This window comes from Oncorhynchus gorbuscha, unplaced genomic scaffold, assembly GCF_021184085.1.
Source record: "Oncorhynchus gorbuscha isolate QuinsamMale2020 ecotype Even-year unplaced genomic scaffold, OgorEven_v1.0 Un_scaffold_1005, whole genome shotgun sequence".
NCBI classification, from domain to species: Eukaryota; Metazoa; Chordata; class Actinopteri; order Salmoniformes; family Salmonidae; genus Oncorhynchus; species Oncorhynchus gorbuscha.
The window spans coordinates 390-27,179 of NW_025745920.1; the positions used below are offsets into that span (position 1 = coordinate 390).

Genomic DNA, 26,790 nt, shown 5'->3' on the forward strand with positions numbered 1-26,790 from the left:
TGGAGGAAACCTGGCACCATCACTATGGTGAAGCATGGTGGTGGTAGCATCACGTCCGGAGAAACCGGGCACCATCACTACGGTGAAGCATGGTGGTGGTAGCATAACGTCTGGAGAAACCAGACACCATAGCTACGGTGAAGCATGGTGGTGGCAGCAGTCATGATCAAGGCAAGATGAACAGAGGAAGTACAGAGAGATGAAACGTAACAAATGCACTGTATAAAACACTTCATTCCACCTACTTGTTTCTGTGAGGTTGACAGTTTGGTCCAGTCCTCCCGCAGCATCTTCATCTTGCCCTGAGGGGAAAAAGGTGACAGCATTATAACAGGTGCGTGTTATACAGTTACATTTAGATTACATAACAACCATCTCTTTAACGCTGGTATAATGGAATGTGTTAAAGAATATTATATTTTCATCCCATTGACTCACAACTCATGAAAAAGTATTTGATTACTGGACACAGATACCAACCTGTGTCGCCCCCGGACTCCTCAGTACCAACCTCGTGCCCCCCCTCTTGACTCCTCAGTACCAACCTGCGTGCCCCCACCCCCCTCTTGACTCCTCAGTACCAACCTGCGTGGTTCCCCCCCCTCTGGACTCCTCAGTACCAACCTGTGTGGTTCCCCCCTCTGGACTCCTCAGTACCAACCTGAGTGCCCCCCCTCCCCCTCTGGACTCCTCCAGGACCAACCTGAGTGGTCCCCCCCTCTGGACTCCTCAGGACCAACCTGTGTGGTCCCCCCCCCCCCTCTGGACTCCTCAGGACCAACCTGTGTGGTTCCCCCCTCTGGACTCCTCAGTACCAACCTGTGTGGTCCCCCCTCTGGACTCCTCAGTAACTCCTCAGTACCAACCTGTGTGGTCCCACCCCCTCTGGACTCCTCAGTACCAACCTGAGTGGTTCCCCCCTCTGGACTCCTCAGTACCAACCTGAGTGGTTCCCCCCCCTCTGGACTCCTCAGTACCAACCTGCGTGGTCCCCCCTCTGGACTCTTCAGTACCAACCTGTGTGGTTCCCCCCCCTCTGGACTCCTCCGTACCAAACTGAGTGGTCCCCCCCTCTGGACTCCTCCAGTACCAACCTGTGTGGTCGTCCCCCTGGACTCCTCAGTACCAACCTGAGTGGTCCACCCCCCTCTGGACTCCTCAGTACCAACCTGTGTGGTCCACCCCCCCTCTGGACTCCTCAGTACCAACCTGTGTGGTCCACCCCCCCTCTGGACTCCTCAGTACCAACCTGAGTGGTCCACCCCCCCCTCTGGACTCCTCAGTACCAACCTGTGTGGTCCACCCCCCCCTCTGGACTCCTCAGTACCAACCTGTGTGGTCCACCCCCCTCTGGACTCCTCAGTACCAACCTGAGTGGTCCACCCCCCCTGGACTCCTCAGTACCAACCTGGTGGTCCACCCCCCCTCTGGACTCCTCAGTACCAACCTGAGTGGTCCACCCCCCCTCTGGACTCCTCAGTACCAACCTGAGTGGTCCACCCCCTCTGGACTCCTCAGTACCAACCTGAGTGGTCCACCCCCCCTCTGGACTCCTGTACCAACCTGAGTGGTCCACCCCCCTCTGGACTCCTCAGTACCAACCTGTGTGGTCCACCCCCCTCTGGACTCCTCAGTACCAACCTGTGTCCACCCCCCTCCTGGTACCAACCTGTGTGGTCCACCCCCCTCTGGACTCCTCAGTACCAACCTGTGTGGTGGGTCCCCCCTCTGGACTCCTCAGTACCAACCTGTGTGGTCCCCCTCTGGACTCCTCAGTACCAACCTGTGTGGTCCACCCCCCCCTCTGGACTCCTCAGTACCAACCTGTGTGGTCCACCCCCCTCTGGACTCCTCAGTACCAACCTGTGTGGTCCCTGCCCCCCCCCTCTGGACTCCTCAGTACCAACCTGTGTGGTCCACCCCCCTCTGGACTCCTCAGTACCAACCTGTGTGAGTCGTCCCCTGGTCCCCCTGGTCCACCCCCCTCTGGACTCCTCAGTACCAACCTGCGTGGTCCCCCCCCTGGACTCCTCAGTACCAACCTGTGTGGTCCCCCCCCCTCTGGACTCCTCAGGACCAACCTGTGTGGTCCACCCCCCCCTGGACTCCTCAGTACCAACCTGTGTCCACCCCCCCCCCTCTGGACTCCTCAGTACCAACCTGTGTGGTCGTCCCCCTCTGGACTCCTCAGTACCAACCTGTGTGGTCCACCCCCTCTGGACTCCTCAGTACCAACCTGTGGTCCCCCCCCTCTGGACTCCTCAGTACCAACCTGTGTGTCGTCCCCCCTCTGGACTCCTCAGTACCAACCTGTGTGGTCGTCCCCCCTCTGGACTCCCAGTACCCCTCTGGACTCCTCAGTACCAACCTGTGTGGTCGTCCCCCTCTGGACTCCTCAGTACCAACCTGTGGTCCACCCCCCTCTGGACTCCTCAGTACCAACCTGTGTGGTCCACCCCCCTCTGGACTCCTCAGTACCAACCTGTGTGGTCCGTCCCCCCCCTCTGGACTCCTCAGTACCAACCTGTGTGGTCGTCCCCCTGGACTCCTCAGTACCAACCTGTGTGGTCCCCCTCTGGACTCCTCAGGGACCAGCCTGTGTGGTCCGTCCCCTGGACTCCTCAGTACCAACCTGTGTGGTCCACCCCCCTCTGGACTCCTCAGTACCAACCTGTGTGGGTCCCCCTCTGGACTCCTCCAGGACCAACCTGTGTGGTCCACCCCCTCTGGACTCCTCAGTACCAACCTGTGTGGTCCCCCCTCTGGACTCCTCAGTACCAACCTGTGTGGTCCACCCCCCTCTGGACTCCTCAGTACCAACCTGTGTGGTCCACCCCCCCCTCTGGACTCCTCAGTACCAACCTGTGTGGTCCACCCCCCCTCTGGACTCCTCAGTACCAACCTGTGTGGTCCCCCCTCTGGACTCCTCAGTACCAACCTGTGTGGTCCACCCCCCCTCTGGACTCCTCAGTACCAACCTGTGTGGTCCACCCCCCTCCCTGGACTCCTCCAGTACCAACCTGTGTGTGGTCCCCCCCCCCTCTGGACTCCTCCAGTACCAACCTGTGTGGTCCACCCCCTCTGGACTCCTCAGTACCAACCTGTGTGGTCGTCCCCCCCTCTGGACTCCTCAGTACCAACCTGTGTTAGTCCACCCCCCCTCTGGACTCCTCAGTACCAACCTGTGTGGTTCCCCCCTCTGGATTCCTCAGGACCAACCTGTGTGGTCCACCCCCTCTGGACTCCTCCAGTACCAACCTGTGTGGTCCACCCCCCCCTCTGGACTCCTCAGTAACTCCTCAGTACCAACCTGTGTGGTTCCCCCCTCTGGACTCCTCAGTACCAACCTGTGTGGTCCACCCCCCCTCTGGACTCCTCAGTACCAACCTGTGTGGTCCACCCCTCTGGACTCCTCAGTACCAACCTGTGTGGTCCACCCCCTCTGGACTCCTCAGTACCAACCTGTGTGGTCGTCCCCCTGGACTCCTCAAAATGTTCTGCCATGAAGATGTTAAGGGTGACCGGGGACGTTTGGGTTTGCCAAGACTGTTCAACTCCTAAAAGTGGAAGATGTTGGTCAAGTCAGACGAGTCACCAGGAACATTTCAGTGGCACAACATCAGAACACACCACTACTAATACTATCACAAGGCCTTAGTAGTATGCCATTACATTCACTAGGAGGGGCCTGTCATGCCAAAGTGTCCACGGCCCACAGCACATCACTATGAAGTAGAGGTCGACCGATAATGATTTTTTCAAAGCCGATACAGATTACTGGAGGACCGAAAAAGCTGATTATAATAACAATTACAACAATACTGAATGAACACTTATTTGAACTTAATATAATACATCAATAAAACCAATTTAGCCTCAAATAAATAATGAAACATGTTCAATTTGGTTTAAATAATGCAAAAACAAAGTGTTCTTAACTGACTTGCCTAGTTAAATAAAGATTAAATAAAGGTGTAAAAAATAAATTAAAATACAATTTAAAAAATTTGGCCAAATCGGTGTCCAAAAATACAGATTTCGATTGTTATGAAAACTTGAAATCGGCCCCGAATTAATCTGCCATTCTGATTAATCGGTCAACCTCTACTATGAAGATCAATGAGCTACACTCACCCTCTTCCTCCTGATGGCTTTCCTCTTGGCCAGCCTCAGTCTCCTCTCCTGTTTCAGAGCAGCAGCCTGTGCAGGTGTGAGCTGCGACTGGTACCCCTGCATGTCCACCTTAAACTGTTCCCTGGCAGCCACTGACGCCTGTTGAAAAGGCTGTGGGGAAAGTCAACATGTATTTAGCTAATTAACCACACAAGTCTGTCCACAGTACAACAACACTGATATGTCAATTTCAGGTAGGCTATAAGTCAAACAGCCTATTTTCAGTTATTTAAATACTGGCAAGTACATCCATGTTGGTAGGAAGTAGACGCATGACAGTCTGTGTCGTCTTCTCTGATGGAAGGTGCAAACATGGACTACAGAAGTGTCAAATGTACTCTCCGTCACACACGGAGAAAGAAGATATCTAGGGGCCCTGCTGTCCATGGTGTCAGGGTCTGGGGGCCCTGCTGTCAGGTGTCAGGGTCTGGGAGGGATGCTGTCCAAGGTGTCAGGGTCTGGGGGCCCTGCTGTCCGGGGGGGCCTTGCTGTCCACGGCGTCGGGTATGGGGGGGCCTTGCTGTCACGCGTCAGGTATGGGGGGGCCTTGCTGTCCACGGCGTCAGGGTATGGGGGGCCTTGCTGTCCACGGCGTCAGGGTATGGGGGGCCTTGCTGTCCACGGCGTCAGGGTATGGGGGGCCTTGCTGTCCACGGCGTCAGGGTATGGGGGGCCTTGCTGGCGTCAGGGTATGGGGGGGGGCCTTGCTGTCACGGCGTCAGGGTATGGGGGGGGCCTTGCTGTCACGGCGTCAGGGTATGGGAGGGGGCCTTGCTGTCCACGGCGTCAGGGTCAGGGGGGCTTGCTGTCCACGGCGTCAGGGTCTGGGGGGGGGCTTGCTGTCTACTGAAGTGTCCCTACTGAATCAAGACACAACCTACCTGTTTCTGGTCTGCTGTCAGAGTTCTCCCTGCTGTCCACAGTGTCAGGGTCTGGGGGGGGGGCCTTGCTGTCCACAGTGTCAGGGTCTGGGGGGGGGGGCATGCTGTCCAAGGTGTCAGGGTCTGGGGGGCCCTGCTGTCCAAGGTGTCAGGGTCATGGGGGGGGGACATGCTGTCAAGGTGTCAGGGTCTGGGGGGGTCCTGCTGTCAGGGTCTGGGTGTGCCCTGCTGTCCAAGGTGTCAGGGTCTGGGGGGCCCTGCTGTCCAAGGTGTCAGGGTCTGGGGTGCCCTGCTGTCCAAGGTGTCAGGGTCTGGGGTGCCCTGCTGTCCAAGGTGTCAGGGTCTGGGGTGCCCTGCTGTCCATGATGTCAGGGTCTGGGGGGCCCTGCTGTCAGGGTCTGGGGGTGCCCTGCTGTCCAAGGTGTCAGGGTCTGGGGTGCCCTGCTGTCCAAGGTGTCAGGGTCTGGGGTGCCCTGCTGTCCAAGGTGTCAGGGTCTGGGGTGCCCTGCTGTCCAAGGTGTCAGGGTCTGGGGTGCCCTGCTGTCCAAGGTGTCAGGGTCTGGGGTGCCCTGCTGTCCAAGGTGTCAGGGTCTGGGGTGCCCTGCTGTCCAAGGTGTCAGGGTCTGGGGTGCCCTGCTGTCAAGGTGTCAGGGTCTGGGGTGCCCCTGCTGTCCAAGGTGTCAGGGTTTGGGGTGCCCTGCTGTCCAAGGTGTCAGGGTCTGGGGTGCCCTGCTGTCCAAGGTGTCAGGGTCTGGGGTGCCCTGCTGTCCAAGGTGTCAGGGTCTGGGGTGCCCTGCTGTCCATGGTGTCAGGGTCTGGGGTGCCCTGCTGTCAGGGTCTGGGGGTGCCCTGCTGTCCAAGGTGTCAGGGTCTGGGGTGCCCTGCTGTCCAAGGTGTCAGGGTCTGGGGTGCCCTGCTGTCCAAGGTGTCAGGGTATGGGGGGGGCCTTGCTGTCCACGGCGTCAGGGTCTGGGGTGCCCTGCTGTCCATGGTGTCAGGGTCTGGGGTGCCCTGCTGTCCATGGTGTCAGGGTCTGGGGTGCCCTGCTGTCCATGGTGTCAGGGTCTGGGGTGCCTGCTGTCAGGGTCTGGGGGCCTTGCTGTCACGGCGTCAGGGTATGGGGGGGGCCTTGCTGGGCGTCAGGGTATGGGGGGGGGGGCCTTGCTGTCCACGGCGTCAGGGTATGGGGGGGCCTTGCTGTCACGGCGTCAGGGTATGGGGGGGGGCCTTGCTGTCCACGGCGTCAGGGTATGGGGGGGGGGGGCCTTGCTGTCCACGGCGTCAGGGGGGGGGCCTTGCTGTCCACGGCGTCAGGGTATGGGGGGCCTTGCTGGGCGTCAGGGTATGGGGGGGGCCTTGCTGTCCACGGCGTCAGGGTATGGGGGGGCCTTGCTGTCCACGGCGTCAGGGTATGGGGGGCCTTGCTGTCCCGGCGTCAGGGTATGGGAGGGGGCCTTGCTGTCCACGGCGTCAGGGTCAGGGGGGGCTTGCTGTCCACGGCGTCAGGGTCTGGGGGGCTTGCTGTCTACTGAAGTGTCCCTACTGAATCAAGACACAACCTACCTGTTTCTGGTCTGCTGTCAGAGTTCTCCACTGCTGTCCACAGTGTCAGGGTCTGGGGGGGGGCCTTGCTGTCCACAGTGTCAGGGTCTGGGGGGTGGGGGGGGCCTTGCGGTCTACTGAAGTGTCCCTACTGAGTCAAGACACAACCTACCTGTTTCTGGTCTGCTGTCAGAGTTCTCCACTGCTGTGCAATCTTCCTTATCACATCGACAGATTTGACATCTGAAACTCACATCAACATTAACTCAGTGATGTGTGAAGACAAATGAATGAGTGAAGCTGTAGAGATACTGTCCATTCTAACACCAGTCACCTGGATACTCCCTGACAACGAGAGGTTGTTGCTGTTTCACAAATCTCATGTATCCGTTCAGGGGCCTCTTAGGGGGAGCGCCTGCAATGGTGGTCAAACTCTTTACAGCTGGGATCACATTGACGAACCTGCAACACACACAACACATTATCCCTACAACACATTATCCCTACAACACATTATCCCTACAACACATTATCCCTACAACACATTATCCCTACAACACATTATCCCTTGTAATGGAAAAATTGCAAGATTATGTTATAATGCTTTTATTGCATCATGGTTGTGTTATGCAACAGAATAGAGTATTTTGTTAACTATTGTGTGTGTGTTCTACTGAGGATGGGCTTCTGGGAGATTACACTGACTGGAGATTTACGATGTCTTTGGGTGATAAAAACCTAAAGAGCATTCCAGAGAATGAGGTAATGTTTCTGTTCTATACCGTATCAGGAAGAGTAGCTGCTGCCTTGGCAGGAACTAATGGGGATCCATAATAAACCCCAGGAAGAGTAGCTGCTGCCTTAGCAGGAACTAATGGGGATCCATAATAAACCCCAGGAAGAGTAGCTGCTGCCTTAGCAGGAACTAATGGGGATCCATAATAAACCCCAGGAAGAGTAGCTGCTGCCTTAGCAGGAACTAATGGGGATCCATAATAAACCCCAGGAAGAGTAGCTGCTGCTGATCATTCCAGAGAATGAGGTAATGTTTCTGTTCTATACCGTAGCAGGGTGAGATGGACCAGTCACTGGTCTATACAATGAAAACTGTTGACACAGCAGATGCTGTCTGCTATGTATTATAGATAGATACCTTTCATACAAATCTTAGCCTGGTGACCCATTCTATGTATTATAGATACCTTTCATACAAATCTTAATCTTGTGACCCATTCTATGTGTTATAGATACCTTTCATACAAATCTTAACCTCGTGACCCATTCTATGTATCTGTTGTTCGTCATATAGGCTGAGAGGGTGCATCTCGGCTATAAAGGATCTACTTTTTGTGTTGTCACTTTTCAATGGTTCATTAGAAATGGTGCATCATTGAGAGGGGTGTATTAGAAATGGTGCATCATTGAGAGGGTGGGGGTGTATTAGAAATGGTGCATCATTGAAAGGTGTATTAGAAATGGTGCATCATTGAAATTGGGGGTGTATTAGAAATGGTGCATCATTGAGAGGGTGTATTAGAAATGGTGCATCATTGAGAGGGGTGTATTAGAAATGGTGCATCATTGAGAGGGTGTATTAGAAATGGTGCATCATTGAAAGAAATGGTGTATTAGAAATGGTGCATCATTGTATTATAAAAGGGGTGTATTAGAAATGGTGCATCATTGAAAGGGGTGTATTAGAAATGGTGCATCATTGAAAGTCAAATGCTATTGCAAGGCTCTCATTGTTAAAGATTTAGTTTAAGTATAACTCTGACTTGTGTGATAAGTTTGTCTCTCCTCATTTGATACTAGAAATGAGCCACCACACCACAATACATAATCCCTACTACACACTAGGTGTCGACCGATTAGTGGTATGGCCGATTAATTAGGGCCGATTTCAAGTTTTCATAACAATCTGAAATCGGTATTTTTGGACACAGATGTTTTTATTATTTATTTATTTAACTAGGCAAGTCAGTTAAGAACACATTCTTATTTTCAATGACCGCCTAGGAACAGTGGGTTAACTGCCTTGTTCAGGGGCAGAACGACAGATTTTCACCTTGTCAGCTCAGGGTTCCAATCTTGCAACCGCACAGTTAACTAGTCCAACGCTCTAACCATGGCACTCCACAAGTAGCCTGCCTGTTACGCGAATGTAGTAGAAGCCAAGGTAAATTGCTAGCTAGCATTAAACTTATCTTATAAAAAACAATCAATCATAATCACTAGTTATAACTACTGATCCAGTTTATCAGGCAATATTAACCAGGGAAATTGTGTAATTTCTCTTGCGTTCATTGCACGCAGAGTCAGGGTATATGCAACAGTTTGGGCTGCCTGGCTCGTTGCGACCTAATTTGCCAGAATATTACGTAATTATGAAATAACATTGAAGGTTGTGCAATGTAACAAGAATATTTAGACTTAGGGATGCCACCCGTTAGATAAAATACCGAACGTTTCCGTATTTCACTGAAATAATAAACGTTTTGTTTTCTAAATGATAGTTTCCGCATTTGATCATATTAATGACCAAAGGCTCGTATTTCTGTGTGTTATTATGTTATAATTAAGTCTGATTTGATAGAGCAGTCTGACTGAACAGCAGCAGGCCCGTAATCATTCATTCAAACAGCACTTTCGTGAGTTTTGCCAGCAGCTCTTTGCAAGCGCAGCGATGTTTAGTCAGCCAACAATTGTGCAAGTTCTCCCACTTAAAAAGTTGAGGCCTGTAATTTTCATCATAGGTACATTTACATTACATTTAAGTCATTTAGCAGAAGCTCTTATCCAGAGCGACTTACAAATTAGTGCATTCACCTTATGACATCCAGTGGAACAGCCACTTTACAATAGTGCATCTAAATATTTTAAGGGGGGAGGGGGTGAGAAGGATTACTTTATCCTATCCTAAGTATTCCTTAAAGAGATGGGGTTTCAGGTGTCTCCGGAAGGTGGTGATTGACTCCGCTGTCCTGGCGTCGTGAGGGAGTTTGTTCCACCATTGGGGAGCCAGAGCAGCGAACAGTTTTGACTGGGCTGAGCGGGAACAGTACTTCCTCAGTGGTAGGGAGGCGAGCAGGCCAGAGGTGGATGAACGCAGTGCCCTTATTTGGGTGTAGGGCCTGATCAGAGCCTGGAGGTACTGAGGTGCCGTTCCCCTCACAGCTCCGTAGGCAAGCACCATAGTCTTGTAGCGGATGCGACTTCAACTGGAAGCCAGTGGAGAGAGCGGAGGAGTAGGGTGACGTGAGAGAACTTGGGAAGGTTGAACACTAGACGGGCTGCGGCGTTCTGGATGAGTTGTAGGGGTTTAATGGCACAGGCAGGGAGCCCAGCCAACAGCGAGTTGCAGTAATCCAGACGGGAGATGACAAGTGCCTGGATTAGGACCTGCGCCGCTTCCTGTGTGAGGCAGGGTCGTACTCTGCGGATGTTGTAGAGCATAAACCTACAGGAACGGGCCACCGCCTTGATGTTAGTTGAGAACGACAGGGTGTTGTCCAGGATCACGCCAAGGTTCTTAGCGCTCTGGGAGGAGGACACAATGGAGTTGTCAACCGTGATGGCGAGATCATGGAGCGGGCAGTCCTTCCCGGGAGGAAGAGCAGCTCCGTCTTGCCAAAGTTCAGCTTGAGGTGGTGATCCGTCATCCACACTGATATGTCTGCCAGACATGCAGAGATGCGATTCGCCACCTGGTCATCAGAAGGGGAAAGGAGAAGATTAATTGTGTGTCGTCTGCATAGCAATGATAGGAGAGACCATGTGAGGTTATGACAGAGCCAAGTGACTTGGTGTATAGCGAGAATAGGAGAGGGCCTAGAACAGAGCCCTGGGGACACCAGTGGTGAGAGCGCGTGGTGAGGAGACAGATTCTCGCCACGCCACCTGGTAGGAACGACCTGTCAGGTAGGACGCAATCCAAGCGTGGGCCGCGCCGGAGATGCCCAACTCGGAGAGGGTGGAGAGGAGGATCTGATGGTTCACAGTATCGAAGGCAGCCGATAGGTCTAGAAGGATGAGAGCAGAGGGAGAGAGAGTTAGCTTTAGCGGTGCGGAGCGCCTCCGTGATACAGAGAAGAGCAGTCTCAGTTGAATGACTAGTCTTGAAACCTGACTGATTTGGATCAAGAAGGTCATTCTGAGAGAGATAGCGGGAGAGCTGACCAAGGACGGCACGTTCAAGAGTTTTGGAGAGAAAAGAAAGAAGGGATACTGGTCTGTAGTTGTTAACATCGGAGGGATCGAGTGTAGGTTTTTCAGAAGGGGTGCAACTCTCGCTCTCTTGAAGACGGAAGGGACGTAGCCAGCGGTCAGGGATAAGTTGATGAGCGAGGTGAGGTAAGGGAGAAGGTCTCGGAAATGGTCTGGAGAAGAGAGAGGTACACTTAAACTATGACAGACAAAATGAGGGGAAAAAATCCATAAAAATCACATTGTAGGATTATAGATACAGACCTGTAACTTCTTCTTTAAGAGGCTCCTCTGTCCTCCATTCGTTACCTGTATTAATGGCACCTGTTTGAACTTGTTATCAGTATAAAAGACACCTGTCCACAACTCCAAACTCCACTATGGCCAAGACCAAAGAGCTGTCAAAGGACACCAGAAACAAAATTGTAGACCTGCACCAGGCTGGGAAGACTGAATCTGCAATAGGTAAGCAGCTTGGTTTGAAGAAATCAACTGTGGGAGCAATTATTAGGAAATGGAAGACATACAAGACCACTGATAATCGCCCTCGATCTGGGGCTCCACGCAAGATCTCACCCGTGGGGTCAAAATGACCACAAGAACGGTGAGCAAAAATCCCAGAACCACACAGGGGGGACCTAGTGAATGCCCTGCAGAAAGCTGGGACCAAAGTAACAAAGCCTACCATCAGCAAGGGCATTGAAGATGAAACGTGGCTGGGTCTTTCAGCATGACAATGATCCCAAACACACCGCCCGTGTAACGAAGGCTTCGTAAGCTCCTGGAGTGGCCTTGCCAGTCTCCAGATCTCAACCCCATAGAAAATCTTTGGGGGGAGTTGAAAGTCTGTGTGCTCAGCAACAGCCCCAAAATATCACTGCTCTAGAGGAGATCTGCATGGAGGAATGGGCCAAAATACCAGCAACAGTGTGTGAAAAGCTTGTGAAGACCTACAGAAAACATTTGACCTCTGTCATTGCCAACAAAGGATATATAACAAAGTATTGAGATAAACTTTTGTAATTGATCAAATACTTATTTTCCACCATAATTTGCAAATCAATTCATTAAAAATCCTACAAATGTGATTTTCTGGATTTTTTTCCCCCTCATTTTGTCTGTCATAGTTGAAGTGTACCTATGATGAAAATTACAGGCCTCTCATCTTTTTAAGTGGGAGAACTTGCACAATTGGTGGCTGACTAAATCTTTTTTTTATATACAGTGGGGCAAAAAAGTAAGAAATCGACGCCCAAAAATACCCGAATTAAATCGGCCATTCCTATTAATCCGTCGACCTCTAATCGAGAGCATCCTGACAGGTTGCATCACTGTCTGCTACGGCAATTGCTCGGCCTCAGACAGCGAGACACTACAGAGGGTAGTGCGTAAGGCCCAGTACATCACTGGTGCAAAGCTGCCTGCCATGCAGGACCTCTACACCAGGTGGTGTCAGAGGAAGGCGCTAAAAATTGTCAATGACCCCAGCCATAGACTGTTCTCTCTACTACAGCATGGCAAGCGGTTACCGGAGTGCCAAGTCCAGGACAAAAGGCTTCAACCATTTTTACCCCCAAGCCATAAGACTCCTGAACAGGTAATCAAATGGCTACCTGGACTATTTGCATTGTGAGCCCCTCAACCCCTCTTTTACGTTGCTGTTACTCTCGGTTCATCATATATGCACAGTCACTAACTATACATTCATGTACATACTACCTCAATTGGCCGACCAACCAGTGCTCCCACACATTGGCTAACCGGGCTATCTGCATTGTGTCCAGCCACCCGCCAACCCCTCTTTTATGCTACTGCTACTCTCTGTTCATCATATATGCATGGTCATTTTAACCATATCTACATACTACCTCAATCAGCCTGACTAACCGGTGTCTGTAGAAGCCTCTCTACTGTTTATAGCCTCGCTACTGTTTATAGCCTCGCTACTGTTTTTCACTGTCTTTTTACTGTTGTTTTATTTCTTTACTTGCCTATTGCTCACCTAACACCTTTTTGCACTATTTGTTAGAGCCTGTAAGTAAGCATTTCACTGTAAGGTCTCCACCTGTGGTATTCGGCACACGTGACACACAATAATGTTTTACCATGTTTTGTGCTGCTGCCGTGTTGTTGTCTTAGGTCTCTCTTTGTGTAGTGTTATGGTATCTCTTGTTGTGATGTGTTTTGACGTAGATTTTTAATTTAAAAAATATTTCACCTTTATTTAACCAGGTAAGCTAGTTGAGAACAAGTTCTCATTTACAACTGCGACCTGGCCAAGATAAAGCATAGCAGGGGCGACAGAAACAACAACACAGAGTTACATATGGAATAAACAAGTGTACAGTCAGTAACACAATAGAAAAAAAAGAGTCTATATTTTTTATTTTACCTTTATTTAACTAGGCAAGTCAGTTAAGAACAAATTATTTTCAATGACAGCCTAGGAACAGCACCTGTTCAGGGGCAGAACTACAGATTTGTACCTTGTCAGCTCGGGGATATGAACTTGAAACCTTTCGGTTAATAGTCCAACGCTCTAACCACTAGGCTACCCTGCCGCCCCTATATACAGTGTGTGCAAATGGCATGAGGAAGTAAGGCTATAAATATGCCATAGTAGCAAAGTAATTCAAATTTAGCAGATTAACACTGGAGTGATAGATGTGCAGATGATGGTGTGTAAGTAGTGATACAGGTGTGCAAAAGAGCAGCAAAGTAAATAAAAACAATATGGGGATGAGGTATGGGGATGAGGAGGTAGGGTGGGTGGGCTATTTACAGATGGACTATGAACAGCTGCAGCGATCGGTTAGCTGGTCAGATAGCAGATGTTTAAAGTTATTGAGGGAAATGTAAGTCTCCAGCTTCAGCTATTTTTGCAATTCGTTTCAGTCACTGGCAGCAGAGAACTGGAAGGAAAGGCGGCCAAAGGAATTGCTGGCTTTGGGGATGACCAGTGAGAAATATCTGCTGGAGCGTGGGCTACGGGTGGGTGTTGTTATCGTGACCAGTGAGCTGAGATAAGGTAGAGCTTTACCTAGCACAAACTTATAGATGACCTGGAACCAGTGGGTCTGGCAAAGAATATGTAGCGAGGGCCAGCCGACTATAGCATACTGGTCGCAGTGGTGGGTGGTGTAAGGTGCTTTGGTAACAAAACAGATGGCACTGTGACAGCAAATTGGATTTCGTCTGAGTAGAGTATTCAAAGCCATTTTGTAGATGACATCGCCGAAGTCGAGGATCGGTAGGATTGTCCGTTTTACTAGGGTAAGTTTGGTGGCGTGAGTGAAGGAGGCTTTGTTGCGACATAGAAAGACGATTCTAGATTTGATTTTTTATTGAAGATGTTTGATATGAGTCTGGAAGGAGAGTTTACAGTCTAGCCAGACACCTAGGTATTTGTAGTTGTCCACATATTCTAGGTCAGAACTGTCCACTGTAGTGATGCTAGTCGGGCGGGCAGGTGCGGGCAGCGAACGGTTGAAAAGCATGCATTTGGTTTTGCAGGCGTTTAAGAGCAGTAGGAAGCCACAGAAGGAGTGTTGTATGGCATTGAAGCTCGTTTGGAGGTTAGTTAACACAGTGTCCAAACAAGGGCCAGAAAGGAGCAGATTTCTGGGTGTGGTAGAATAGATTCAGGGCATAATGTGCAGACAGGGGTATGGTGTGGTGCGGGTACAGTGGAGGTAAGCCCAGGCACTGAGTGATGATAAGAGAGGTTGCATCTCTGGTCAAGCTGGTTATACTACGTGAGGTCACCGCATGTGTGGGAGATGGGACAAAGGAGGTATCTAAGGCATGTAGTGGGATTACCCTAAACAACAGTATACAAGACATTAACATTTGAGAGAGGCATAAAGCAATCACAGGTGTTGATTGGAAGAGCTAGCTAAGTCAACAACTGGTAAGACAACAGCTAATCAGCTAAGACAACAACAACAGGTAAAATTGAGATGAATGGGCAGAGAGGGTCAGTTAACTAGACACAGGGCCTGAGTTCGGAGCTAGGGAAGACAGATAAACGAAGGTAAACAAAGTGGAGTACCTTGATGAATTTACAGTCCAGCAGGCACCAGCCCCCGTCCAAACAGGAGGCCTTTTGCAGTCATTGGAAATAATAAGAATTTGTTCTTAACTGACTTGTCCATTTTTAAAGGTTAAAAACACTTGACAAAAATAAAACATGTCATTGGATACCAGTCAGTGCCAGTCAAGCTAACCTTGGCTAACCTTAACTAGCTAACTAACTAGGCTATAATTAGACTAATACTGGCGTGATAGCTGGAAATAAAGCAATTCCTTTGCATAATTTGTTTTATGAATGTCCAAAAATCTAAAATACCAATTATAAAGTGTACAGGGTGGCTTACTAACTATCTACCTAACATATCTATCTTGACAACGGGAAGTTTAGCTCCTTATGTTACCTTGGAAGACTGGATGCGTGGGAGAAGAGACTGAATGACTTTTTCAAAAGGCAAACCCCAGAAAACATGAGAGCGAAAGGTGCCATGTCTGGTTGACTAGACGGTCGGGATACAGCTTTGACAACAATGGTACTGTCCCGGACTGACTGGCTCACAAGTTCCTCGTTGTTTATTAGCTACCTAATTCAATAATGTCCGTTTGCCCCTGCCATGCACGGATAACCCGCCTTCACTGCTCCGCTGCATTGTGGGAAAAGGTCATGGCCGTGTTTACGTAGTTTAAGATTCACTGCAGCACATTCACGAAAAATGGGAACGTCAACCAATTATTTATGTCAATAAATAATCAAGTGACTTTTGAATTACTCCAATAAATTGCTGTGTTCTTGACCCACGGGATTCATTTATATAAATTATATTTTTTGCGTTCTTGACCCATGGGTTTCATTTATATGAATTATATTTTTTGCGTTCTTGACCCATGGGTTTCATTTATATGAATTATATTTTTGCGTTCTTGACCCATGGGTTTCATTTTATAAATTATAAATGCTGCGATATTTTTTCTTTTTTCCACCTTTATTTAACCAGGTAGTCAAATTGAGAACAAGTTCTCATTTACAATTGCGACCTGGCCAAGATAAAGCAAAGCAGTTCGACACATACAGCAACACGGAGTTACACATGGAGTAAAACAAACATACAGTCAGTAATAAGTAGAAAAATAAGTCTATATACAATGTGAGCAAATGAGGTGAGATAAGGGAGGTAAAGGCAAAAAAGGCCATGGTGACAAAGTAAATACAACATAGCAAGTCAAACACTGGAATGGTAGATTTGCAGTGGAAAAATGTGCAAAGTAGTGATAGAAATAATGGGGTGCAAAGGAGCTAAATAAATACAAAAGCGGGAGAGGTAGTTGTTTGGCCAAAATAATAGGTGGGCTATGTACAGGTGCAGTAATCTGTGAGCTGTTCTGACAGCTGGTGCTTAAAGCTAGTGAGGGAGCTAAGTGTTTCCAGTTTCAGAGAATTTTGTAGTTTGTTCCAGTCATTGGTTTTGGGGGTGACCAGACAGATATACCTGCTGGAGTGCGTGCTACAGGCGGGTGCTGCTATGGCGACCAGCGAGCTGAGATTTTTTACATTTTACATTTAAGTCATTTAGCAGACGCTCTTATCCAGAGCGACTTACAAATTGGTGTATTCACCTTATGACATCCAGTGGAACAGTCACTTTACAATAGTGCATCTAAATCTTAAGGGGGGGGGTGAGAGGGATCACTTATCCCTCTCACCCCCGAGAGGGATAAGTAATCCGAGATAAGGGGGGGGGGGGGGGCTTTACCTAGCAGGGTCTTGTAGATGACCTGGAGCCAGTGGGTTTGGCAATGAGTATGAAGCGAGGGCCAGCCAACAAGAGCATACAGGTGCAGTGGTGGGTAGAAAATGGGGCTTTGGTGACAAAACGGATGGCACTGTGATAGACTGCATCCAATTTGCTGAGTAGAGTATTGGAGGCTATTTTGTAAATGACATCGCCAAAGTCAAGGATCGGTAGGATGGTCAGTTTTACAAGGGTATGTGTGGCAGCATGAGTGAAGAATGCTTTGTTGCGAAATAGGAAGCCGGTTCTCAATTTAGCTTTGGATTGGAGATTTTTGATGTGAGTCAAAAGCTCGTTTGGAGGCTTGTTAACAGTGTCCAAAGAAGGGCCAGATGTGTACAGAATAGTGTCGTCTGCATAGAGGTGGATCAAAGAATCACCAGCAGCAGGAGCGACATCGTTGATATATACAGAGAAAAGAGTCAGCCCGAGAATTGAACCCTGTGGCACCCCATAGAGACTGCCAGAGTAACAGGGGCAGACAAGCCCCCATCACACTTTCTGTAAGACAGCCTGATGTCCCTTGGCCATACCCAGTAACGGGCAGACAAGCCCCCATCACACTTTCTGTAAGACAGCCTGATGCCCCTTGGCCATACCCAGTAACAGGGGCAGACAAGCCCCCATCCCACTTTCTGTAAGACAGCCTGATGCCCCTTGGCCATACCCAGTAACAGGGGCAGACAAGCCCCCATCACACTTTCTGTAAGACAGCCTGATGCCCCTTGGCCATACCCAGTAACAGGAGCAGACCCATCACACTTTGTTTGATCAGTTGAGCAACCCTCTGAATCTCCACCCAGTGGTCACACTCAACGTCAACAAAACTAAGGAGATGATTGTGGACTTCAGGAAACAGCAGAGGGAACACCCCCCTATCCATATCGATGGAACAGTAGTGGAGAGGGTAGCAAGTTTTAAGTTCCTCGGCATACACATCACAGACAATCTGAATTGGTCCACTCACACTGACAGCGTCGTGAAGAAGGCGCAGCAGCGCCTCTTCAACCTCAGGAGGCTGAAGAAATTCGGCTTGTCACCAAAAGCACTCACAAACTTCTACAGATGCACAATCGAGAGCATCCTGGCGGGCTGTATCACCGCCTGTTACGGAAACTGCTCCGCCCTCAACCGTAAGGCTCTCCAGAGGGTAGTGAGGTCTGCACAACGCATCACCGGGGGCAAACTACCTGCCCTCCAGGACACCTACACCACCCGATGTTACAGGAAGGCCATAAAGATCATCAAGGACATCAACCACCCGAACCACTGCCTGTTCACCCCGCTATCATCCAGAAAGCGAGGTCAGTACAGGTGCATCAAAGCTGGGACCGAGAGACTGAAAAACAGCTTCTATCTCAAGGCCATCAGACTGTTAAACAGCCACCACTAACATTGAGTGGCTGCTGCCAACACACTGTCATTGACACTGACCCAACTCCAGCCACTTTAATAATGGGAATTGATGGGAAATGATGTAAATATATCACTAGCCACTTTAAACAATGCTACCTTAAATAATGTCACTTACCCTACATTATTCATCTCATATGCATATGTATATACTGTACTCTACATCATTGACTGCATCCTTATGTAATACATGTATCACTAGCCACTTTAACTATGCCACTTTGTTTACTTTGTCTACATACTCATCTCATATGTATATACTGTACTCGATACCATCTACTGTATGCTGCTCTGTACCATCACTCATTCATATATCCTTATGTACATATTCTTTATCCCCTTACACTGTGTATAAGACAGTAGTTTTGGAATTGTTAGTTAGATTACTTGTTGGTTATCACTGCATTGTCGGAACTAGAAGCACAAGCATTTCGCTACACTCGCATTAACATCTGCTAACCATGTGTATGTGACAAATAAAATTTGATTTGCACTCATTTCCCAGGTAGTGTCTTTCAGGAGTCAGCAGTTACAACAACTCAACTCACTGTGAGCATCATTCACTCTACTGAACATGTTGAGCCTTTAAACCAGTGTAATATTTAACTCATAATAAAACTAACTCATGCTTACCTCAGGACAAGTTTCCATGCTTTCAACAGCAGTGAATTAGAACACATGAGCATTAATAAAGTGTACCATTATTTAATTATACAAAAGTGCTAAACAGCATAAGCCATAACTGAAGCCCCTAAATCACTGTTAATGGCAGAGAATGTATTTCAATGTTTTAATGATACAAGTTCTGACTTAATGCTAAAACAACTAAAGTAGGTCCAGAATAGTTTGATACAATAAAACAAAACTGTTGGTTTGATTCCTCAATTTCCCTCTTTATGGGTGACAGTCAGCAGAGCCATGAGTATGTTGTACTGTAGCAGTAGGCCACAGTATTCTGATGACTAACAGTAGGCCACAGTATTCTGATGACTGGAACAGCAGGCCACAGTATTCTAATGACTAACAGCAGGCTACATTATTCTGATGACTAACAGCAGGCTACAGTATTCTGATGACTGGAACAGCAGGCTACAGTATTCTGATGACTGGAACAGCAGGCTACAGTATTCTGATGACTAACAGCAGGCTACAGTATTCTGATGACTAACAGCAGGCTACAGTATTCTGATGACTAACAGCAGGCTACAGTATTCTGATGACTAACAGCAGGCTACAGTATTCTGATGACTGGAACAGCAGGCTACAGTATTCTGATGACTAACAGCAGGCTACAGTATTCTGATGACTAACAGCAGGCTACAGTATTCTGATGACTAACAGCAGGCTACAGTATTCTGATGACTAACAGCAGGCTACAGTATTCTGATGACTGGAACAGCAGGCTACAGTATTCTGATGACTGGAACAGCAGGCTACAGTATTCTGATGACTGGAACAGCAGGCTACAGTATTCTGATGACTAACAGCAGGCTACAGTATTCTGATGACTAACAGCAGGCTACAGTATTCTGATGACTAACAGCAGGCTACAGTATTCTGATGACTAACAGCAGGCTACAGTATTCTGATGACTAACAGCAGGCTACAGTATTCTGATGACTAACAGCAGGCTACAGTATTCTGATGACTGACTGGAACAGCAGGCTACAGTATTCTGATGACTGGAACAGCAGGCTACAGTATTCTGAATGTAACCGTGGGCTACAGTATTCTAATGACTTCCTCTTCCATTCATGAGACGAGAAACAAAAGTTCCCAAAACCAGGAAGTAGGGATAACAACAATGTCCAGTTGTTGTCCCCCATATCTATCACCCTTAATGTACATATGTGCAGTGTATACCCCCTGTAAACACAAAATCATCCATAGTTCATGGGTTCACATGATAAATGTTGACAGTACAATGTGTTCCATATCACCTAAGTTTACTTTCTATTACCAGAATGTACAGTGTTTTGTGACTTTAAAAAAAAAATCTTCAGGAGGGCCTTTACATTGCATACTTCTGAGTCCAATCTCTTGCTAGTCTGTTGTATCTGGAAACAAAATAAATACGGTTATCTCACAATAACAATGGCAGAAATAATATGAAACAAAGTTTAAATGTCATCTCTGTTGATTTGCTATAGAATGTTGAAATATACTGCAACGATCTAAATAGGTACCCCATTATTCAAAGAGTTTGGTTCCAGCAGCTCATTGGAGAAATAGGCCTAACACTTTACACAGTTACAATATACTCACTTCTCTTTGTCTAGTTTGTAGATCTGTGCTATGTCTGGAACTAAGGGGTCGTCCGGGTTCGGGTCACAAAGCAACGAACATATGGACAACAGCACTGGAAAACAGATGAAGCCACAGATGATGAAGTTGTGTCTTAAATGGTCATCGGCATTTCACATTCTATTCACAATCAGTGAGATTGTTCATTTGGATATTGTGATTTAATGATCGGGTTAAAGTCATAGGAGGGTTGTAATATTGTGATTTAATGATCAGGTTAAAGTTATAGGAGGGTTGTAATAGAACATTCTACAAGTGTTGGATGGAACAATGTTTTAACATGGAACCAGGTGTGTCATTTCTACCAGTTAGCCAGCTACATTGTGGCAGCATGTGTAGTAAAGTACCAGCCCAGTTAACTCACCTTTTGATACAGTTAATGCTGGAGACCACTGGGATCGCAAGATGTCCAAGCAGATGCTCCCGTTACTGTTGATGTTTGGATGATAGATCTTTGTTGTGAATGCTACCTGTAGAAAGATGGACATGTGTTAATGTTCAATTTATCCACGAGGAACATTCTTTAGCAACAGTTTAATGATGTAATGACTTGCATAACAAATCAATTCTTACCTTTGGTGGCTTGAAGGGATAGTCGGTGGGGAAGTGGATTGTGAGAAAGAAGACACCACTTTGGTATGGACTATCACCCTAGGAATAATAGGAACATATATACATTGTTATAAATGATGAAAATGTACAATAAAATTATTTCAACATCCATTCAAACCTATTGTTCAGATGACCTATGTTGCAATCAAGAAACCACACACATCCTTTTGAAGTCATACTCACTGGCCCCATTATTGTTGCTTGCCAATGGAACACTGGAATATAGAAAGAGAACATGTATTAGGCCTATAGAACCGGCCCCTCCAGGTAGGGGCCTATACAACCGGCCCCTCCAGGTAGGGGCCCATACAACCTGCCCCTGCAGGTAGGGGCCTATACAACCGGCCCCTGCAGGTAGGGGCCTATACAACCGGCCCCTGCAGGTAGGGGCCTATACAACCGGCCCCTCCAGGTAGGGGCCTATACAACCGGCCCCTCCAGGTAGGGGCCTATACAACCGGCCCCTCCAGGTAGGGGCCTATACAACCGGCCCCTCCAGGTAGGGGCCTATACAACCGGCCCCTCCAGGTAGGGGCCTATACAACCGGCCCCTCCAGGTAGGGGCCTATACAACCGGCCCCTCCAGGTAGGGGCCTATACAACCGGCCCCTCCAGGTAGGGGCCTATACAAGCCCGGCCCCTGCAGGTAGGGGCCTATACAACCGGCCCCTCTAGGTAGGGGCCCTATACAACCGGCCCCTCTAGGTAGGGGCCTATACAACCGGCCCCTCTAGGTAGGGCCTATACAACCGGCCCCTCTAGGTAGGGCCTATACAACCGGCCCCTCTAGGTAGGGCCTATACCACCAGCCCAGGCCCCTCTAGGTAGGGCCTATACAACCGGCCCCTCTAGGTAGGGCCCTATACAACCGGCCCCTCTAGGTAGGGGCCTATACAACCGGCCCCTCTAGGTAGGGCCTATACAACCGGCCCCTCTAGGTAGGGCCTATACAACCGGCCCCTCTAGGTAGGGCCTATACCACCAGCCCAGGTCCCTCTAGGTAGGGCCTATACCACCAGCCCAGGTCCCTCTAGGTAGGGCCTATACCACCAGCCCAGGTCCCTCTAGGTTGGGCCTATACCACCAGCCCAGGTCCCTCTAGGTAGGGCCTATACCACCAGCCCAGGTCCCTCTAGGTAGGGCCTATACCACCAGCCCAGGTCCCTCTAGGTAGGGCCTATACCACCAGCCCAGGTCCCTCTAGGTAGGGCCTATACAACCAGCCTTCGTCCCTCTCCCCTTCACCGGATATAGACTACATTACCCTCAGAGTCCTAAACTTACAGTCTTCTCCCACGGGTCCAGCAGAGCACTGTGCTGGCGGATCCCTCTGCAGGTCATGAAGCTCCTAGGGGACAAAACAAGTCAGACAAGTAGTGCTAAGGGTTACACATGGAACTGAAAGCTGTCCTTGAGGACGAGGTCAGATACATTTTACATCCACGAAATAGCTGGGTTTCTTAACATGTCCCTAGTCATAGCTTTATTCGTAGATATATTTGACTGTAATAATGATAGGCCTACTTCATAATGCCCTGCCTTAGCTACAACCTCAAGTCAAATTAGACAAATTAGTTATCATTACAACATGAACAGGTGCTGCACCTAAATAAGTGTATTTAGCATGAATAGCTGTGTCCTGGAGAGGGGTTGAATGGCTGACAAAGAAAATTACAATCTAGTTTAGACGTGGTACATACCATGATATCATGTAATGCTAAACATTAAGATTGTGGGCCGTGTTAATTCATTGTTAACTAGCCTCCTCGTATGTGTGCAGTCTAGCTCGATAGCTGGCTATGTGGTTAGGATTAGAAATGAACCAATTATCTAGCTAGCGTAACATTAATAAACAATAACTTCCGATAGATGAGGTTCGGTTCGGCTAACGTTAGTTATCCAGTCACCCTGGCACAGCCATCCAGTCACCTTGGCACAGCCGGCACAGCTAGCTACCCTGGTACAGCCGGCACAGCTAGCCACCCTGGTACAGCTAGCCACAGCTAGCCACCCTGGTACAGCCGGCACAGCTAGCACAGCTAGCCACCCTGGTACAGCCGGCACAGCTAGCCACCCTGGTACAGCTAGCCACAGCTAGCCACCCTGGTACAGCTAGCCACAGCTAGCCACCCTGGTACAGCTAGGTACAGCTAGCCACAGCTAGCCACCCTGGTACAGCCGGCACAGCTAGCTACCCTGGTACAGCCGGCACAGCTAGCTACAGCTAGCCACCCTGGTACAACTAGCTTCAGCTAGCCACCCTGGTACAGCTAGCCACCCTGGTACAGCCGGCACAGCTAGCTACAGCTAGCCACCCTGGTACAGCCAGCACAGCTAGCTTCAGCTAGCCACAATGCTAGCTAACCATCTTACCTTCTGTATTCTTTTCAGTGCCATGGCGACCGACTTAGTCAAATGCCCCCAAGTACTCGTCGACTTCGTATTTTCTTTAGATGTCTATTTAATAGTATTGCTTAAAAGGTAAAGGTATTTTATTTCCCTGAGTAGATCGCCAAGACAAGGGTGTGTGTATGTGGTTCTCTATTGTTTCCGCTTTCTGTTTACGGTCGGCTTTAAACAAGGGGGTTTGGGGGATTGTAGTTCCTCTTCGGGAAATGTAGTAGTGTTCCAGCTCCCAGTAGCATTATGCACAATGCATTTCTACCTTTCAACAATGATTGATTATTGAAATAACATATTTATTTCCCACTATCAATTAATTGATTATTGTATTTTTAAATAGTTAGCTCAACTGAGTGCGTGTGTGTTTATTACTTTTAAATAAGAATAAACCAACTTGACAAAGCACATTTCATAATTTTATACTTTATATCCTATTGTGTTGAGAGCTTCAAGTTCATTGGTGTCCACATCACCAACTAACATGGTCCAAGCACACAAAGACAGTCGTGAAGAGAGCACGACAAAACCAATTCCCCCTCAGGAGACTGAAAAGATTTGGCATGGGTCCTCAGATCCTCAAAAGGTTCTACAGCTGCACCTTCGAGAGAATCCTGACTGGTTGCATCACTGCCTGGTACAGAGGGTAGTGTGAACATCACTGGGGCCAAGTTTCCTGCCATCCAGGACCTCTATACCTGGCGGGGTCAGAGGAAGGACCAAAAAATTGTCAAAGACTCCAACCACCCTAGTCATGAACAAGCGGTACCGGAGCACCAAGTCTAGATCCAAGAGGTGTCTAAACTGCTTCTAACCCCAAGCCTCCTGAACAACTAATGAAATTTCTACCCAGAATATTTGCATTGCCCCTCTTTTACACTGATGCTACTCTCTGTAATTATCTATTTTTTATTTAACTAGACAAGTCAGTTAAGAACAAATTCTTATTTTCAATGACGGCCTAGGAAGAGTGGGTTAACTGCCTGTTCAGGGGCAGAACGACAGATTTGTACCTTGTCAGGTCGGGGATTCGAACTTGCAACCTTTCGGTTACTAGTCCAACGCTCTAACCACTAGGCTACCCTGCCGCCCCTATGCACAGTCACTTAACTCTACCTACATGCACATACAGTTGAAGTCGGAAGTTTAGATACACTTAGGTTGGGGTCATTAAAACTCGTTTTTCAACCACTGCACACATTTGTTGTTAACAAACTATAGTTTTGGCAAGTCGGTTAGGACAAATACTTAATTTTTCCAACAATTGTTTACAGACAGATTATTTCACTTACAATTCACTCTATCACAATTCAAGTGGGTCAGAAGTTTACAGATGCTAAATTGACTGTGCCTTTAAACAGCTTGTAAATTCAAGAAAATTATGTCATGGCTTTAGAAGCTTCTGTTAGGCTAATTGACATTTTTCGAGTCAATTGGAGCTGTACCTGTGGATGTATTTCAAGGCCTACCTTTGAACTCAGTGCCTCTTTGCTTGACATCATGGGAAAATCTAAAGAAATAAGCCAAGACCTCAGAAAAAAAATTGTAGGCCTTCACATGTCTGGTTCATCTATGGAAGCAATTTCCAAACGCCTGACTGTACCACGTTAATCTTTACAAACAATAGTACGCAAGTATAAACACCATGGGACCACGCAGCTGTCATACCGCTCAGGAAGGAGACGCGTTCTGTCTCCTAGAGATGAACGTACTTTGGTGCGAAAAGTGCAAATCAATCCCAGAACAACAGCAAAGGACCTTGTGAAGATGCTGGAGAAAACAGGTACAAAAGTATCTATATCCACAGTAAACTGAGTCCTATTTCGACAACCTGAAAGTCTGCTCAGCAAGGAAGAAGCCACTGCTCCAAAACCGAAAGTAAAAATCCCAAACTTCGTTTTGCAACTGCACATGGGGACAAAGATCGTACTTTTTGGAGAAATGTCCTCTCGTCCGGTGAACCAAAAATATAACTTTTTGGCCATAATGACCATCGTTATGTTTGGAGGAAAAAGGGGGAGGCTTGCAAGCCACAGAACACTATCTCAACCGTGAAGCACGGGGGTGGCAGCATCATGTTGTGGGGGTGCTTTGCTGCATGAGGGATTGGTGCACTTCACAAAATAGATGGCATCATGAGGGTGGGAAATTATATGGATATATTGAAGCAACATCTCAAGACATCAGTCAGGAAGTTAAAGCTTGGTTGCAAATTGGTCTTCCAAATGGACAATGACTCCAAGCATACTTCCAAAGTTGTGGCAAACTGGCTTAAGGACAACAAAGTCAAGGTAGTGGAGTGGCCATCACAAAGCCCTGACCTCAATCCCATAGAACATTTGTGGGCAGAATTGAAAAAGCATGTGTGAGCAAGGAGGCCTACAAACCTGACTGTTACACCAGCTGTGTCAGGAGGAATGGGCCACAATTCACCCAATTTATTGTGGGAAGCTTGTGGAACACCGCCCAAAACGGTTGACCCATGTTAAACCATTTTAAAGGCAATGCTACCAAATACTAATTGAGTGTATGTAAACTTCTGACCCACTTGGAATGTGATGAAAAAAATAAAAGCTCAAATAAATTAATCTCTGCTATTATTCTGACATTTCACATTCTTAAAATAAAGTAGTGATCCTAACTGACCTAAAACAGGGAATTTTAATTAGGATTAAATGTCAGGAGTTGTGAAAAACTGAGTTTAAATGTATTTGGCTAAGGTGTATGTAAATTTATGACAGATTATTAGGACATGTAAACACCTTAATTGGCGTCCCATCAGTGTATTTAAGGTGTTTACATGTCTTAATCATTTGAAAGATTGCTCAGAAAACCAGGTGTTTTAACCAGTGTATGCTTCGATTTTGTCCTTATGGCAATTAAGACAAGCAGAGTAAGGTGCTAACATGACTATTGTATAATCTGCCTTCTGCCATAATCAATTTAATATAAAATTATTCCTGGTCATATAAACAAACTCATTGAGGCTATCTCCATTTTAAAGTAGTCCATGTTCTTCATTAGATCAAGCTTCCCTCTAGCGCGAGTGAGTTCGGAACAACTGAAAGTATGTTTTAGAAATAGTTATCATATACACACGTTATATGTCCGAACTGACAATCAAATATACTTCCCAAAAATAACGTTGTCGCTATGGTAGAACATTTATTTTGATTGGCGATGTTCTGTATTTATCAGAGTACCATTATGTAGCCTGATTTCAGATGTGTCCATGTAAACATGATTATTAGGCAAGTTGTTCTTGCAAAGCATGTAAACGTTTTAATCAACTATTATATTAATCCGACTATCCACAATAATCGCATTATTATATGCATGTAACCTTTCTCATTGATGCTGCCCATGTCACAGATACAGAAACGTTTTGCAACAGAATCGACATAATGATTACACCCCTACTGTATCCAGTGCACGTGACG

At 47.8% G+C, this 26,790-nt stretch overlaps 1 protein-coding gene and 1 pseudogene across 1 annotated transcript; both read right to left on the reverse strand.

Moving 5' to 3' along the window:
* Positions 1-245: 245 nt before the first annotated feature.
* Positions 246-15,498, reverse strand: LOC124020950 (annotated as a pseudogene).
* Positions 15,499-19,963: 4,465 nt separating this feature from the next.
* On the reverse strand, positions 19,964-23,521 carry LOC124020948 (ubiquitin-conjugating enzyme E2 D4-like). The gene is made up of 7 exons (XM_046336262.1): positions 23,324-23,521; positions 22,235-22,298; positions 21,134-21,165; positions 20,912-20,989; positions 20,703-20,808; positions 20,300-20,393; positions 19,964-20,091 (listed from the first exon to the last, which is right to left on the reverse strand). The coding sequence occupies exons 1-7, from the start codon at positions 23,345-23,347 to the stop codon at positions 20,046-20,048; spliced, it is 444 nt and encodes a 147-aa protein (XP_046192218.1). The 5' UTR covers positions 23,348-23,521; the 3' UTR covers positions 19,964-20,045.
* Positions 23,522-26,790: the final 3,269 nt, after the last annotated feature.